The sequence below is a fragment of the Oncorhynchus clarkii genome, chromosome 22 (genome assembly GCF_045791955.1).
Source record: "Oncorhynchus clarkii lewisi isolate Uvic-CL-2024 chromosome 22, UVic_Ocla_1.0, whole genome shotgun sequence".
In the NCBI taxonomy this organism is placed as follows: domain Eukaryota; kingdom Metazoa; phylum Chordata; class Actinopteri; order Salmoniformes; family Salmonidae; genus Oncorhynchus; species Oncorhynchus clarkii.
This window is the reverse complement of record NC_092168.1, coordinates 33,877,116-33,895,414: the sequence shown is the minus strand read 5'-3', so window position 1 is coordinate 33,895,414 and position 18,299 is coordinate 33,877,116. Positions and strand designations below refer to the sequence as shown.

Sequence of the window (18,299 nt, the reverse complement as noted above, 5' to 3'; positions counted from 1 at the left end):
ACAGCAGAGGATATACAGCGGGGGATATACAGGGGGGATATGCAGCAGAGGATATACAGGGAGGGTACAAAGGGCGGGATATACCGGGGGATATACAAGAGGGAGATATAAAGGGGGGGGGACAGGAGGGAGGGACATACAGGGGGATATATAAGGGAAGGGAAGGGAAGGGAGATACAACTGGGAGATATACAGGGGGATATACAGATGGGGAAATATACAGTGTGTGGATAAAAAGAGCGGGATATACGGGGATGAAACAGTTGAAGTTGGAAGTTGACATACACCTTAGCCAAATACATTTAAACTCAGTTTTTCACAATTGCTGACATTTAATCTTAGTAAAATTCCCTTTCTTGGGTCAGTTAGGATCACCACTTTATTTAAAACATGTGAAATGTCCGGATAATAGTAGAGAGCTGCTTTATTTCAGCTTTTATTTATTTCATCACATTCCCAGTGGGTCTGAAGTGTACATACACTCAATTACTATTTGGTAGCATTGCCTTTAAATTGTTTAACTTGGGTCAAACGTTTCAGGGAGCTTTCCACACGCTTTCTGACGGATGTCTTGAGATGTTGCTTCAATATATCCACATAATTTTCAATTCCTCATGATGCCACCTATTTTGTTAAGTGCACCAGTCCCTCCTGCAGCAAAGTACCCCCACAACATGATGCTGCCACCCCCGTGCTTCACGGTTGGGATGGTGTTCTTCGGCTTGCAAGCCTCCCCCTTTTTCCTCCAAACATAACGATGGTCATTATGGCCAAACAGTTCTATTTTTTTTTCATCAGACCAGAGGACATTTCTCCAAAAAGTACGATCTTTGTCCCCATGTGCAGTTGCAAACCGTAGTCTGGCTTTTTTATGGCAGTTTTGTAGCAGTGGCTTCTTCCTTGCTGAGTGGTCTTTCAGGTTAAGTCGATATTGGACTCGTTTTACTGTGGATATTGATACTTTTGTACCTGTTTCCTCCAGCAACTTCACAAGGTCCTTTGCTTTTGTTCTGGGATTGATTTGCACTTTTCGCATCAAAGTACGTTAATCTCTAGGAGACAGAACGCGTCTTCTTCCTGAGCAGTATGACGGCTGCGTTGTCCCATTGTGTTCATACTTGCGCACTATTGTTTGTACAGATCAACGTGGTATCTTTAGGCATTTGGACATTGCTTCCAAGGATGAACAAGACTTGTGGAGGTCTACCGTTTTTTTCTGAGGTCTTGGCTGATTTCTTTTGATTTTCCCATGATGTCAAGCAAAGAGGCACTGAGCTTGAAGGTAGGCCTTGAAATACTTCCACAGGTACAACTCCAATTTACTCAAATTATGTCAATTAGCCTATCAGAAGCTTCTATAGCCATGACATCATTTTCTGGAATTTTCTAAGCTGTTTAAAGGCTCAGTCATAATTTGGGATTTCTGTGTTCGTCCTAGTATGGTTCCCAATCAAAGGCAGCTGTCAATCATTGTCCCTGATTGAGAATCATACTTAGGTAGCCTGGTTTCACTTTTGAGTTGTGGGTGTTTATTTTCCGTGTTTGTGTTTGAGCCACACAGGACTGTTTTGTTTGTTTCACATTGTTGTTTTGTATTTTGTAGTGTTCAGTTTTTCTTATTAAGTTATGGACACTTACCACGCTACAAATTGGTCCGATCTATCTTACTCCTCCTCAGAGGAAGACCACGAACATTACAGAAACACCCACCACAAAAGGACCAAGCAGCGTGGTAACGGGCAGCAGCAGCAGCGGCAGCGATACTTGGAGAACTGGACTTGGGAGGAGATTCTGGACGGCAAGGGACCATGGGCACAGGCTGGAGAATATCGCCGCCCCAAGGCTGAGCGGAGGCAGCAAAATCGGAGAGGCGGCGGTATGAGGCGGCAGCGCGGCTGGAAGCCTGAGAGGCAGCCCCAAAAATTTCTGGGAGGAAGGCACACGGGGAGTGTGGCGAAGTCCGGTAGGAGACCTGCGCCAACTTCCCGTGCTTACCGGAGAGAGAGAGGGACCGGGCAGGCACCGTGTAATGCGGTGGAGCGCACTGTGTTCCCGGTGCGTGTGCATAGCCCGGTGCGGTACATTGCAGCGCCTCGTATCGGCCGGGCTAGAGTGGGCATCGAGCCAGGTGCCATGATCCGGCTCAGCGCATCTGGTCTCCAGTGCATCTCCTCGGACCGGTGTACATGGCACCAGCCTTATGCATGGTGTCCCCGGTTCGCCAGCACAGCCTGGCTACAGGGAGCATCCAACCAGGTAAGGTTGGTCAGGTTCAGTGCTCAAGAGCTCCAGTGCGCCTTCATGGTCCGGTCTGTCCGGTGCCACCTCCACGTACCAGCCCTCTGGTGGCAGCCCCCAGCACCAGGCTGTCTCTCCGTCTTCTCCCTACAGGTGCTCCCGCATGTATAGCGCTGCCAAAGCCTTTCTCCTCTCCAGCGCTGCCAGAGTCTCCCATCTGTCCTGAGCTGCCAGAGTCTCCAGTCTGTCCTGAGCTGCCAGAGTCTCCCACCTGTCCAACGCTGCCGGAGTCTCCCGCCTGTCCGGCGCTGCCGGAATCTCCCGTGGCGAGGGTCCCCAGTCTGAGGTCGGCGGCGAGTGTCGCCGCTCTTAAGAGGCCACGGAGGCGAAGAGAGAGGCGAAGAAGGACTATGGTGGAGTGGGGTCCACGTCCCGCGCCAGAGCCGCCATCGCGGACAGACACCCACCCAGACCCTCCCCTATAGGTTTAGGTTTTGCGGCCAGAGTCCAAAAGGGAGATATACAGGGGGATATACAGAAGGGGGGATATATGAGGGGGATATACGGGGGGATATATGGGGGAGATATGCAACTGGGAGATATACGGGGGGATACAGGGCAGGATATACGGGGTGATATATAGAGAGGGGGGATATACAAGGGGGATATAGAGGAGGGGGGTATACTGGAGGGGCTATACACGGGGGATATACATGAGGGGAATATACCAGGAGGATATATGGTGGGATATATGGGAAGGGTTATACGGAAGAGGATATACAGGGGGATATGCGGGAGCTATACGGGGGGGTGTACAGAGGGGGATATATGGGGATGGGGGGGTTGCTATACAGGAGGAATTATATTTCCAGGACTGGGACATACAGGAAGGAGGATATACAGGGGGAATATACAGGAAAAATAACTCAAAAGTAAAAGATTTAAGTGCCTTAGTGCATCCCCTACAATTCTCCATTCTATGTCAAAACTGAAATTGTCATACTGGTCCCCCGTGGGAATCAAACTCACAACCCTAACATTGCAAGTGCCATACTCATCACATCATCCCAAAACACTTGATGTACTCAATTACTGTATTGGTCGTTGTTTTTCCTCATGGTGATGGAAAGTCTACAGGTACAAACCTAGATGACCAGCCTATGTACAATGCAGTCATGTACAGTACATTTAACATGAAGTGGTTTGTAAGGATTGTAAATTAATACTGCACAAAAAGTGGATATTTTCCATGTTATTTGATCAAGAAATGTAATTTGATGTAAATGTTGTGTGTCTTTGCCCATAACTTTGCACCTGTCACGCCCTGCTCGAAGTATTTTGTGTTTATTTTCATTTATTTGGTCAGGCCAGGGTGTAGCATGGGTTTTTGTATGTGGTGTGTTGGGTTTGTAGCTTAGTGGGGTGTTCTAGTGAAGTCTATGGCTGTCTGAAGTGGTTCTCAATCAGAGGCAGGTGTTTATCGTTGTCTCTGATTGGGAACCATATTTAGGCAGCCATATTCTTTGGGTGTTTCGTGGGTGATTGTCCTTAGTGTCCTTGTAACTGTCTTGTGTTAGTTTGCACCAGTTTAGGCTGTTTCGGTTTTCGTTACGTTTATTGTTTTGTAGTGTTTGTATTTAGATTTGTGTTGCTTCAGTTGAATAAACATGGATCGCAATCTACACGCCGCATTTTGGTCCGACTCTACTTCAACCGAAGAAAGCCGTTACAGCACCTTCCGATGCAAATGTTTGAGAACAGGGTTTTGTTCTTTCTGCATCCCATTAGAATTGAAATAACAGAGAAAGGGTCACGGCATCAACTTTTACAGTTCCAACTATTAAATCCTGTAAAATACTGTTCTTAATTATACAACTACCTTTCTTGCCAAAGCGGAGTTGCTGAAAAAATATTTTTGCCCACGTTACAGACGTCTATATCGGTCCGCAAATACTAGTAAAGGCCCAGTGCACTGCTTTTGTGAAAACATGTTTAAAAAAAATAAAATAAAAAAATAAAAAAAACATTTATAGTAATGTATTTGTTTTTATTCAGATTTTTCACTTGATTTTTTGCTAGTGAGCATTTGGATGAGGTGAAAGGGAGATTATCAGTGGTCTTTTATGTCTTCCATTTCCTAATAATTGCTCCCACAGTTGATTTCTTCAAACCAACCTGCTTACCTATTGCAGATTCAGTCTTCCCAGCCTGGTGCAGGTCTACAATTTTGTTTCTGGTGTCCTTTGACAGCTCTTTGGTCTTGGCCATAGTGGAGTTTGGAGTGTGACTGTTTGAGGTTGTGAACAGGTGTCTTTTATATTGATAACAAGTTCAAACGGGTGCCATTAATACAGGTAACAAGTGGAGGACAGAGGAGCCTCTTAAAGAAGAAGTTACAGGTCTGTGAGAGCCAGAAATCTTGCTTGTGTGTAGGTGACCAAATACTTATTTTCCACCATAATTTGCAAATAAATTCATTCAAAATCCCACAATGTGATTTTCTGGATTTCTTTTCTCATTTTGTCTGTCATAGTTGAAGTGTACCTATGATGAAAATTACAGGCCTCTCTCATCTTTTTAAGTGGGAGAACTTGCACAATTGGTGGCTGACTAAATACTTCATTGCCCCACTGTACATATGTTATCGTTGTCCCCATCTCCCAAGCTTACCCAATTATCATAAAGGTAGGGAGCGAGGGAGCAAGGACGTGAGGGAGGGAAGGAAGGGTAGCAAAGGGCAGTAGATGGAAAGTCAGAGAGTGTCAGGGATAGATGGAGAGAGGGAGAGGGGAAGGGAAGGGAGAGGATGTAGATAGAAATGTCAGAGAGAAAGTGTCAGGCTTCAATGTAATTGCTCTTAACTGAACTGGAACACCCAACTCCAGCACTCATCCTGCCTCACACTGCAATTACCAGGCAGTCAATTAAGCCCTCCAAAACACAGCTAACACTAATATAACAGCAGAGTGTCTAGCTAGGTGCTACTGCTGCTGTCTCTCTCCACTGCAGCAGTCGTTAATGAGAGAACACTCTGTAGTTCATTAAAGGTAGACTCAGCTTCTCCACTGTTTTGGTCCCGTCGCTACCACGCTGAAGCAGCGTGTAGCGAACCCGTGCGCATGTGCAGATACTGTGTGTGAGAGCGAAGTCTTACATCTCGCTCATCTCGATATCTCCGGTGCTACTCGTGGCAGCGTCAAATCGTCTACTATTAAGGAAACAAAACAGTAGAGTACATTGTGTCACTCTGTTGCAATCTTCATAGCCATATCAGATATTACCTGGTGCTTGGTAAAGAATCTAGTAAGATGATAGTGATTACGATGATTATAGCATATCTAACATTCTCTCTCTGCAAACAACTCTTGTTTTAGGTGAAACGTTTTTACCCATCTCGAAGGACCATGTACAAAAGAGACTCACGTTGGGTTTTGAAAAATGCCCGTCATTACCAGGTTCTTGGTAGAGAAGTGTGTTAAATTGGTCGTGTTTTCGTATCATGGATGTGTGTGTACTTGGTGTAACAGTATATGTTTATGTTCTTGTCCACAGGCCAGAAGTGTCACAAATCCTGTAACGGTCGCTGTTGGGGCCCCAAGGAGGACCAGTGTCAAAGCTGTGAGTTTCCTATAGTCAGTCAGTCTCTCTCTCTTCAATTCAGTGTCTGCTTTAATGATAATGCAGAGGATTTCCCCAACATTGCTGTTTATGCATATCCCACAATAGTTACTGGGGTCAAATTTGTCTCTCTGTCTCGCTCTCTCTCTGTCCCCCTCTCTGTCTCTCTCCCCCTCTCTGTCTCTCAATTCAAGGGCTTTATTGGCATGGGAAACTAAACATATGAAACAAGTGAAGAAGAAAATAAACAAAAGTGAAATAAACAATAGAAATGAACAGTAAACATTACACTCACAGAAGTTCCAAAATAATAATGACATTTAAAATGTCATACAGTGTCATACAGTGTTGTAACGATGTGCAAATAGTTAAAAATATATAAGCATAAATATGGGCAATCTCTCTCTCTCTCTCTCTCTCTCTCTCTCTCTCTCTCTCGTAATCCCAGTTGGCATCTTAATTGGGGAGGACGGGGTCATAGTAATGGCTGGAATGGAATCAATGGAATGATATTGAACACATATTGAACACATCAAACACATTCCATTCCATTCACTCCAATACAGTCATTATTATGACCTAACTTCCCCTCATCAACCTCCTGTGCTCCATCGCTCTCCCTCTATTACTCCATCCCTCACCCTCTATCCCTCTTCCTCTATTACTCCATCCCTCTCCCTCCACCCCTCTCCCTCCATCCCTCTCCCTCTATTACTCCATCCCTCACCATCTATCCCTCTTCCTCTATTCCTCCATCCCTCTCCCTCCATCGCTCTCCCTCTATTACTCCATCCCTCACCCTCTATCCCTCTTCCTCTATTACTCCATCCCTCTCCCTGCATCCCTCTCCCTATATTACTCCATCCCTCTCCCTCCATCCCGCTCCCTTCATCCCTCACCCTCCATCCCCCTCCCTCCAACCCTCTCCCTCTATTACTCCATCCCTCTCCCTCTATTACTCCATCCCTCTCCCTCTATTACTCCATCCCTCTCCCTCCATCCCTCTCCCTCCATCCCTCTCCCTCCACCCCTCTCCCTCCATCCCTCTCCCTCCATCCCTCTCCCTCCATCCCTCTCCCTCTATTGATCTATCCCTCTCCCTCTATTACTCCATCCCTCTCCCTCTATTACTAATCCCTCTCCCTCTATTACTCCATCCCTCTCCCTCTATTACTCCATCCCTCTCCCTCCATTCCTCTTCCTCTATTACTCCATCCCCCTCCCTCCATCCCTCTCCCTCCATCCCTCTTCCTCTATTACTCCATCCCTCTTGCTCCATCCATCTCCCTCCATCCCTCTCCCTCTATTACTCAATCCCTCTCCCTCCATCCCTCTCCCTCCCTCAATCCCTCTCCCTCCCTCCATCCCTCTCCATCCATCCCTCCCTCTCCCTCCCTCCATCCCTCTCCCTCTATTACTCCATCCCTCTCCCTCTATCCCTCTCCCTTCCTCAATCCCTCTCCCTCCCTCCATCCCTCTCCCTCTATTACTCCATCCCTCTCCTTCCATCCCTCTCCCTCCATCCCTCTCCCTCTATTACTCCATCCCTCTCCCTCATCCCGCTCCGTCCCTCAATCCCTCTCCCTCCATCCCTCTTCCTCTATTACTCCATCCTTCTCCCTCTATCCCTCTTCCTCTATTACTCCATCCCTCTCCCTTCATCCCTCTTCTTCTATTACTCCATCCCTCTCCCTCTATCCCTCTTCCTCTATTACTCCATCCCTCTCCCTCTATCCATCTTCCTCTATTACTCCATCCCTCTCCCTCTATCCCTCTTCCTCTATTACTCCATCCCTCTCCCTCTATTACTCCGTCCCTCTATTACTCCATCCCTCTCCCTCTATCCCTCTTCCGCTATTTCTCCATCCCTCTCCCTCATCCCTCTCCCTCCCTCAATCCCTCTCCCTCTATTACTCAATCCCTCTCCCTCCACCCCTCTCCCTCCATCCTTCTCCCTCCCTCAATCCCTCTCCCTCCATCCCTCTCCCTCCATCCCTCTCCGTCCCTCAATCCATCTCCCTCCATCCCTCTCCCTCTACTTGTGACAATTGCACCGGGAAGAAATGGCAGCAGTTTTACGGGCGCCCAACCAATTGTGCTATTATGTATTATTTTTTGGGTTATTTGTAACTTATTTTGTACATCATGTTTCTGCCACCGTATCTTATGGCAAAAAAGAGCTTCTGGATATCAGGACAGCGATCACTATTCTCGGATGAGAAAAATATTTTTTCTTCAACAAGCAGGAAGCACAGGATGTACTTTAGACACCCGACAAGGCCGACATCCCCGTCATTGGCAAGAGAAAGAGACGCAGGTACAGAGGACACAGAGCAGGGTGCCTCGTAAGGATCCGCAGAAGGTGATTGGGAAAGCTGTCATTACTGTCAATATTACTCGCCAATGTACAATTATTGGACAATAAATTAGACGAGTTACGATCACAAATATCTTACCAACGGGACATTAAAAACTGTGACATCTTATGTTTCACGGAATCATGGCTGGATGATGACATGGATCTTCAGCTAGCAGGATATACGCTGCACCGGCTACATAGAAGAGCACACTCCAGTAAATCAGAATGACCTCATTTCTATCAGCATGTTAAATGTGCAACCAGAGGGAAAATAATTATATATCACCTCTTCTCCACACACAGAGACGCATACAAAGCTCTCCCTCGCCCTCCATTTGGTAAATCTGACCACAATTCTATCCTCCTGATTCCTGCGTACAAGCAAAAATTAAAGCTGGAAGCACCAGTGACTCGGTCTATAAAAAAGTGGTCAGATGAAGCAGATGCTAAACTACAGGACTGTTTTTCTATCACAGACTGGAACATGTTCCGGGATTCTTCCGATGGCATTGAGGAGTACACCACATCAGTCACTGGCTTTATCAATAAGTGCATCGAGGACGTCTCCACAGTGACCGTACGTACATACCCCAACCAGAAGCCATGGATTACAGGCAACATTCGCACTGAGCTAAAGGGTAGAGTTTATGCTTTCAAGGTGCGGGACTCTAACCCGGAAGCTTATAAGAAATCGACGAACCATCAAAAAGGCAAAGCGCCAATACAGGGCTAAGATTGAAGCGTACGACACCGGCTCCAACACTCGTCTTATGTGGCAGGTCTTGCAATCTATTACAGACTACAAAGGGAAGCACAGCTGCGAGCTGCCCAGTGACACGAGCCTACCAGATGAGCTAAATTACTTCTATGCTCGCTTCGAGGCAAGAAACACTGAGGCATGCATGAGAGCATAAGCTGTTCCGGATGACTGTGTGATCATGCGCACCGTAGCCAACGCTCTCCGTAGCCAACGTAAACAGGTCAACATTCACAAGGACTGCGGGGCCAGACGGATACCCAGGACGTGTGCTCTGGGCATGTGCTTACCAACTGGCAGGCATCTTCACTGACATTTTCAACATGTCCCTGATTGAGTGTGTAATACCAACATGTTTCAAGCAGACCACCATAATCCCTGTGCCCAAGAACACTAAGGTAATCTGCCTAAATGACTACCAACCTTTAGCACTCACGCCTGTAGCCTTGAAGTGCTTTGAAAGGCTGGTAATAGCTCACATCGACACCATTATCCCAGAAACCCTAGCTCCCCCCAACCCCTCTTTTACATACTACCTCAATTAGCCCATATAACCGGTGCCCCTGCACATTTGCTACCCAGACTATCTGCATTGTGTCCCGCCACCCACCACCCGCCAACCCCTATTTTACGCTACCGCTACTCTGTGTTTATCATATACATATATGCATAGTAACTTTAACCATATCTACATGTACATTCTACCTCAATCAGCCTGACTAACCGGTACCTGTATATAGCCTTGCTACTGTTATAGCCTCACTGCAGTATATAGCCTTTCTACTGTTATAGCCTCGCTATTGTTATAGCCTCGCTATTGTTATAGCCTCGCTGCTGTATATAGCCTCTCTACTGTATATAGTCTCGCTATTGTTATAGCCTCGCTACTGTTATAGCCTTTCTACTGTATATAGCCTCGCTGCTGTATATAGCCTCACTGCTGTATATAGCCTCGCTGCTGTATATAGCCTCGCTGCTGTATATAGCCTCGCTACTGTATATAGCCTTGCTACTGTTATAGCCTTGCTACTGTTATAGCCTCTCTACTGTATATAGCCTCGCTGCTGTATATAGCCTTGCTACTGTTATAGCCTTGCTGCTGTATATAGCCTCGCTGCTGTATATAGCCTCGCTGCTGTATATAGCCTCGCTGCTGTATATAGCCTCGCTGCTGTATATAGCCTTGCTACTGTTATAGCCTCTCTACTGTATATAGCCTCTCTATTGTTATAGCCTCGCTGCTGTATATAGCCTCGCTGCTGTATATAGCCTCGCTGCTGTATATAGCCTCTCTACTGTATATAGCCTCTCTATTGTTATAGCCTCGCTGCTGTATATAGCCTCGCTACTGTTATAGCCTCTCTACTGTATATAGCCTCGCTACTGTATATGGCCTCGCTATTGTTATAGCCTCGCTGCTGTATATAGCCTTGCTACTGTTATAGCCTCTCTACTGTATATAGCCTCCCTGTTGTATATAGCCTTGCTATTGTTATAGCCTCGATACTGTATATAGCCTCGCTACTGTTATAGCCTCTCTACTGTTATAGCCTCTCTACTGTATATAGCCTCGCTGCTGTATATAGCCTCGCTATTGTTATAGCCTCGATACTGTATATTGCCTTGCTTCTGTTATAGCCTCTCTACTGTATATAACCTCGCTGCTGTATATAGCCTCGCTATTGTTATAGCCTCGCTACTGTATATAGCCTCGCTATTGTTATAGCCTCGCTGCTGTATATAGCCTAGCTACTGTTATAGCCTCTCTACTGTATATAGCCTCCCTGTTGTATATAGCCTCGCTATTGTTATAGCCTCGATACTGTATATTGCCTTGCTACTGTTATAGCCTCTCTACTGTATATAGCCTCTCTACTGTATATAGCCTTGCTATTGTTATAGCCTCTCTACTGTATATAGCCTCGCTACTGTATATAGCCTCGCTATTGTTATTATTCACTGTCTTTTTACTGTTGTTTTTTATTTCCTTAAAGATGGCACTGTTGGTTACGGCCTGTAAGTCAGCATTTCACTGGAAGGTGAAATACCTGTTGTATTCGGCGAACTCGATCCCTCGATCCCTCTCCCTCCATCCTTCTCTTTCCATCCCTCTCCCTCATTCCTCTCCCTCTATCCTTCTCCTTCCATCCCTCTCCCTCCATCCTTCTCCTTCCATCCCTCTCCCTCATTCCTCTCCCTAAATCCTTCTCCTTCCATCCCTCTCCCTCATTCCTCTCCCTAAATCCTTCTCCTTCCATCCCTCTCCCTCAACCCTCTCCCTCCATCCTTCTCCTTCCATCCCTCTCCCTTATTCCTCTCCCTCCATCCTTCTCCTTCCATCCCTCATTCCTCTCCCTCCATCCTTCTCCTTCCATCCCTCTCCCTCATTCCTCTCCCTCCATCCTTCTCCTTCCATCCCTCTCTCTCCATCCCTCTTCATCCATCCCTCTCACTCATCCCTCTACCTCTATCCCTCTACCTCTCCCTCTATTGCTCCATCTCTCTCCCTTTATCCCTCTCTATTGCTCCATCCCTCTCCCTCCTTCCTGCTCCCTCCATCCCTCTTTCTCTATCCCTCTCCCTCATCCCTCTCCCTCCATCCCTCTCTTTCTATTGATCCATCTAACTCCCTCTCCCTCTCCATCCATACCTCTCCCTCCATCTCTCTCCCTTCATCTCTCTTCCTCCAGCTCTCTCCTTCCATCTCTCTCTCTCCATCTCTCTCCCTCCATCTCTCTCCCTCCATCCCTCTCTCTCTATTCCCCGATCCCTCTCCCTCCATCCCTCTCCCACCATCCCTCTCTCTCCATCCCTCTTCATCCATCACTCTCACTCATCCCTCTACCTCTATCCCTCTACCTCTCCCTCTATTGCTCCATCCCTCTCCCTCATCCATCTCCCTCTATTGCTCCATCCCTCTTCCTCCATCTCTCTCCCTCCATCCCTCTCCCTCATCCCTCTCCCTCCATCCATCTCCCTTCATCTCTCTCCCTCTAATGCTCCATCTCTCTCCCTCTATCCCTCTTCCTCCATCCCGCTCTCTCATCCCTTTCCCTCTATTCCTCTCCCTCCATCTCTCCCTCTATTTCTCCATCTCTCTCTCCCCCCGTCCCTCTCTATCTTTTATGCAATCCCTCTCCCTCCACTCCTCTCCTTCCATCGCTCTCCCTCCATCTCTCCCTCTATTTATCCATCTCTCCCTCCATCCCTCTCCCTCTAATGCTCCATCCCTCTCCCTCCATCCCTCTCTCTCTATTCCCCGATCCCTCTCCCTCCATCCCTCTCTCTCCATCCCTATCTCTTCATCTCTCTTCATCCATCCCTCTCACTCATCCCGCTACCTCTATCCCTCTACCTCTCCCTCTATTGCTCCATCCCTCTCCCTCATCCCTCCCCTCCATCCCTCTCCCTTCATCTCTCTCCCTCTAATGCTCGATCTCTCTCCCTCTATCCCTCTTCCTCCATCCCACTCTCTCATCCCTCTCCCTTCATCTCTCTCCCTCTATTGCTCCATCTCTCTCCCTCTATCCCTCTTCCTCCATCCCGCTCTCTCATCCCTTTCCCTCTATTTCTCTCCCTCCATCTCTCCTTCTATTTCTCCATCTCTCTCTCCCCCCGTCCCTCTCTATCTATTACGCAATCCCTCTCCCTCCACTCCTCTCCTTCCATCGCTCTCCCTCCATCTCTCCCTCTATTTATCCATCTCTCTCCCTCCACCCTTCTCGCTCCATCCCTCTCCCTCTATCCCTCTTCCTCCATCCCGCTCTCTCATCCCTTTCCCTCTATTCCTCTCCCTCCATCTCTCCCTCTATTTCTCCATCTCTCTCTCCCCCGTCCCTCTCTATCTATTACGCAATCCCTCTCCCTCCACTCATCTCCTTCCATCGCTCTCCCTCCATCTCTCCCTCTATTTATCCATCTATCCCTCCATCCCTCTCCCTCTAATGCTCCATCCCTCTCCCTCCATCCCTCTCTCTCTATTCCCCGATCCCGATCCCTCCATCCCTCTCCCTCCACCCCTCTCCCTCTATTGCTCCATCTCTCTCCCTTCATCTCTCTCCCTCTAATGCTCCATCTCTCTCCCTCTATCCCTCTTCCTCCATCCCACTCTCTCATCCCTCTCCCTCTATCCCTCTCCCTCTAATGCTCCATCCCTCTCCCTCCATCCCTCTCTCTCATCCCTCTTCATCCATCCCTCTCACTCATCCTTCTAGCTTTATCCCTCTACCTCTTCCTCTATTTCTCCATCCCTCTCCCTCATCCCTCTCCCTCTATCCCTTTCCCTTCATCTCTCTTCCTTTATTGCTCCATCCCTCTCCCTCATCCCTCTCCCTCCATCCCTCTCCCTCATCCCTCTCCCTCTATCCCTTTCCCTTCATCTCTCTTCCTCTATTGCTCCATCTCTCTCCCTCATCCCTCTCCTTCTATCCCCTTCCCTTCATCTCACTTCCTCTATTGCTCCATCTCTCTCCCGTCATCACTCTCCCTCCACTCCTCTCCTTCATCTCTCTCCATCCATCCCTCTCCGTCATCCCTCTCACTCATCCCTCTACCTCTATCCCTCTCCCTCTCCCTCTATTGCTCCATCCCTCTCCCTCCATCTCTCTCCCTCCATCCCGCTCTCTCATTCCTTTCCCTCTATTCCTCTCCCTCCATCTCTCCCTCTATTTCTCTATCTCTCTCTCCCCCCGTCCCTCTCTATCTATTACGCAATCCCTCTCCCTCCACTCATCTCCTTCCATCGCTCTCCCTCCATCTCTCCCTCTATTTATCCATCTCTCCCTCCATCCCTCTCCCTCTAATGCTCCATCCCTCTCCCTCCATCCCTCTCTCTCTATTTCCCGATCCCTCCATCCCTCTCCCTCCATCCCTCTCCCTCCAACCCTCTCCCTCTATTGCTCCATCTCTCTCCCTCTATCCCTCTTCCTCCATCCCACTCTCTCATCCCTCTCCCTCTATCCCTCTCCCTCTAATGCTCCATCACTCTCCCTCCATCCCTCTCTCTCATCCCTCTTCATCCATCCCTCTCACTCATCCTTCTAGCTTTATCCCTCTACCTCTTCCTCTATTTCTCCATCCCTCTCCCTCATCCCTCTCCCTCTATCCCTTTCCCTTCATCTCTCTTCCTCTATTGCTCCATCTCTCTCCCTCATCCCTCTCCTTCTATCCCCTTCCCTTCATCTCTCTTCCTCTATTGCTCCATCTCTCTCCCGTCATCACTCTCCCTCCACTCCTCTCCTTCATCTCTCTCCATCCATCCCTCTCCGTCATCCCTCTCCCTCCATCTCTTTCCCTTCATCGCTCTCCCTCTATTGCTCCATCCTTCTCCCTCCATCCCTCTACCTCCATCCTTCTCCTTCCATCCATCTCCCTCCATCCCTCTCTCTCCATCCCTCTTCATCCATCCCTCTCACTCATCCCTCTACCTCTATCCCTCTGCCTCTCCCTCTATTGCTCCATCTCTCTCCCTTTATCCCTCTCTATTGCTCCATCCCTCTCCCTCCTTCCTGCTCCCTCCATCCCTCTTCCTCTATCCCTCTCCCTCATCCCTCTCCCTCCATCCCTCTCTTTCTATTGATCCATCTAACTCCCTCTCCCTCTCCATCCATACCTCTCCCTCCATCTCTATCCCTTCATCCCTCTTCCTCCAGCTCTCTCCTTCCATCTCTCTCTCTCCATCTCTCTCCCTCCATCCCTCTCCCACCATCCCCCTCTCTCCATCCCTCTTCATCCATCACTCTCACTCATCCCTCTACCTCTATCCCTCTACCTCTCCCTCTATTGCTCCATCTCTCTCCCTTTATCCCTCTCTATTGCTCCATCCCTCTCCCTCCTTCCTGCTCCCTCCATCCCTCTTCCGCTATCCCTCTCCCTCATCCCTCTCCCTCCATCCCTCTCTTTCTATTGATCCATCTAACTCCCTCTCCCTCTCCATCCATACCTCTCCCTCCATCTCTCTCCCTTCATCTCTCTTCCTCCAGCTCTCTCCTTCCATCTCTCTCTCCATCTCTCTCCCTCAAACCCTCTCCCACCATCCCTCTCTCTCCATCCCTCTTCATCCATCACTCTCACTCATCCCTCTACCTCTATCCCTCTACCTCTCCCTCTATTGCTCCATCCCTCTCCCTCATCCATCTCCCTCTATTGCTCCATCTCTCTCCCTCCATCCCTCTTCCTCCATCTCTCTCCCTCCATCCATCTCCCTTCATCTCTCTCCCTCTATTGCTCTAGCTCTCTCCCTCTATCCCTCTTCCTCCATCTCTCTCCCTCCATCCCTCTCCCTCCATCCCTCTCCCTTCATCTCTCTCCCTCTATTTCTCGATCTCTCTCCCTCCATCCCTCTTCCTCCATCCCTCTTCCTCCATCCCTCTCCCTCTATTGCTCCATCTCTCTCTCTCCATCCCTCTTCCTCCATCCCGCTCTCTCATCCCTCTCCCTATATTCCTCTCCCTCCATATCTCCCTCTTTTTCTCCATCTCTCTCTCTCCCTCCGCCCCTCTCTATCTATTACGCAATCCCTCTCCCTCCACTCCTCTCCTTCCATCACTCTCCCTTCATCTCTCTCTCCCTCTTTTTATCCATCTCTCTCCCTCCACCCCTCTCCCTCCATCCCTCTCCCTCTAATGCTCCATCCCTCTCTCTCCATCCCTCTCTCCCTTTTCCCCGATCCCAATCCCTCTCCCTCTATCCCTCTCCCTCCATCCCTCTCTCTCCATCCCTCTCTCTCCATCCATCTCTCTCCATCCCTCTTCATCCATCTCTCTCACTCATCCCTCTCCCTCATCCCTCTCCCTCCATCCCTCTTCATCCATCCCTCTCTCTCCATCCCTCTCTCTCCATCCCTCTTCATCCATCCCTCTCTCTCATCCCTATTCATCCATCTCTCTCCCTCCCCCATTCTCCCTCATCCCTCTCCCTCTAATGCTCCATCCCTCTCCCTCCATCCCTCGCTCTCTATTCCCCGATCCTGATCCCTCTCCCTCCATCCCTCTCCCTCCATCCCTCTCTCTCCATCCCTCTTCATCCATCCCTCTCTCTCCATCCCTATTCATCCATCTCTCTCCCTCCCCCCTCTCCCTCATCCCTTTCCCTCTAATGCTCCATCCCTCTCCCTCCATCCCTCTCTCTCTATTCCCCGATCCCAATCCCTCTCCCTCCATCCCTCTCTCTCCATCCCTCTCTCTCCATCCCTCTTCTTCCCTCCCTCTCACTCATCCCTCTACCTCTATCCCTCTCCCTCTCCCTCTATTGCTCCATCCCTCTCCCTCCATCTCTCTCCCTTCATCTCTCTCCCTCTATTGCTCCATCCCTCTCCCTCATCCCTCTCCCTCCATCTCTCTCCCTTCATCTCTCTCTCTCTATTGCTCCATCCCTCTCCCTCATCCCTCTCCCTCCATCTCTCTCCCTTCATCTCTCCCTCTAATGCTCTATCTCTCTCCCTCTATCCCTCTTCCTCCATCTCTCTCCCTCCATCTCTCTCCCCCCATCCCTCTCCCTCTATTGCTCCATCTGTCTCCCTTCATCTCTTTCCCTCTAATGATCCATCTCTCTCCCTCTATCCCTCTTCCTCCATCCCGCTCTCTCATCCCTCTCCCTCTATCCCTGTTCCTCTAATGCTCCATCCCTCTCCCTCCATACCTCTCTCTCCATCCCTCTTCATCCATCCCTCTCACTCATCCTTCTAGCTTTATCCCTCTACCTCTTCCTCTATTTCTCCATCCCTCTCCCTCTATCCCTTTCCCTTCATCTCTCTTCCTCTATTGCTCCATCTCTCTCCCGTCATCACTCTCCCTCCACTCCTCTCCTTCATCTCTCTCCCTTCATCTCTCTCTCCCTCTATTGCTCCATCTCTCTCCATCCATCCTTCTCTCTCCATCCCTCTCCCTCCACCCCTCTCTATATATTACTCAATGCCTCTCCCTCATCCTTCTCCCTCTATCCCTCTCCCTCCATCCTTCTCTCTCTATCCCTCTCCCTCCATCCCTCTCTATATATTACTCAATCCCTCTCCCTCATCCTTCTCCCTCTATCCCTCTCCCTGTATTGCTCCACCTCTCTCCCTCCATCCCTCTCCCTCTATTGCTCCCTCTCTCTCTCTCCCTCCCTCCATCTCCTTCCCTCCATCTCTCTCCCTCCATCCCTCTTCCTCCATCCTTCTCCCTCTATCCCTCTCCTTCTATTGCTCCATCTCTCTCCCTCCATCCATCTCTCTCCCTCCATTCCTCTCCCTCCATCCCTATCCCTCCATCTCTCTCCCTCCATCCCTCTCCCTCCATCCCTCTCCCTCCATCTCTCTCCTTCCACCTCTCTCCCTCTGTCCCTCTTCCTCCATCCCTCTCCCTCTATCCATATGCCTATATTGCTCAATCTCTCTTTCTCCATCTCTCTCCCTCCATTTCTCTCCCTCTTTCTCATTGAGAGAGCAGAAGGATGCATTACCAGTGTGTGAGGAACAGCTAGATGAAGGCCTGTCAGTATAATACTCTCGCATCAAGCACTGAATACAGAACGCCCTCATCAATATCAACTGATAGCTAGCTAGCTGGCTGTGTTATGTCCTGACATGCAGGTGACTAAACAGGCTCCCTGGTCTATGACACACAACAACCACGCACGCACATGTGTATTAACACACACACACACACACACACACACACACACACACACACACACACACACACACACACACACACACACACACACACACACACACACACACACACACACACACACAAACACTCCTCTCCCCAGACTGTCTTAGAGACAGAGCCTGAGCCCCTCTAGAAACATAGGCAGGAACTCTGCAGCTCCATAAAATCAGACAGCTAGGCAGCGTTGATATAAGATGCAGCACTGTGACTGATGCTCTTGTCAGCAGCCTGTTCAAATTGAAGACATTCAGCGTACTTTATGAGATTGATTACTTTTTATTTGTAGTGGCTGCCTGGTATTTTTAAGTGGATATTTAAAGGCAAATAGTGTGTGTGTGTGTGTGTGTGTGTGTGTGTGTGTGTGTGTGTGTGTGTGTGTGTGTGTGTGTGTGTGTGTGTGTGTGTGTGTGTGTGTGTGTGTGTGTGTGTGTGTGTGTGTGTGTGTGTGTGTGTGTGTGTTGCTCCTGACGAGGTCATTTGTTTGACAAAATGTCTTTTTGGTAAGTAGGCCATTTAATTTCACTAACGGTAGCGGGTGGCGGGTGTAATGGAATGCAGTGATGGTGCGTTAGCGGGGGTGAAAAGAAAAGGACACAGAGGAGGAGGGGAGAAGAGGAGAGAAGGATGGGAGGTGGGATGAGGTGAGGAAGAAGAGAAGTGAGAAGTATAGGAGGGT

General features: G+C 49.0%; 1 protein-coding gene across 1 annotated transcript in view; it reads left to right on the top strand.

The window, feature by feature from the left end:
• Nucleotides 1-18,299, top strand: part of LOC139380234 (receptor tyrosine-protein kinase erbB-4-like) — a 534,593-nt gene that overhangs the window by 361,103 nt on the left and 155,191 nt on the right. The window contains exon 5 of the mRNA XM_071122768.1: nucleotides 5,791-5,856. Within this exon, the coding sequence (XP_070978869.1) occupies nucleotides 5,791-5,856 (66 nt within the window). The remainder of the gene's footprint in view (nucleotides 1-5,790; nucleotides 5,857-18,299) is intronic.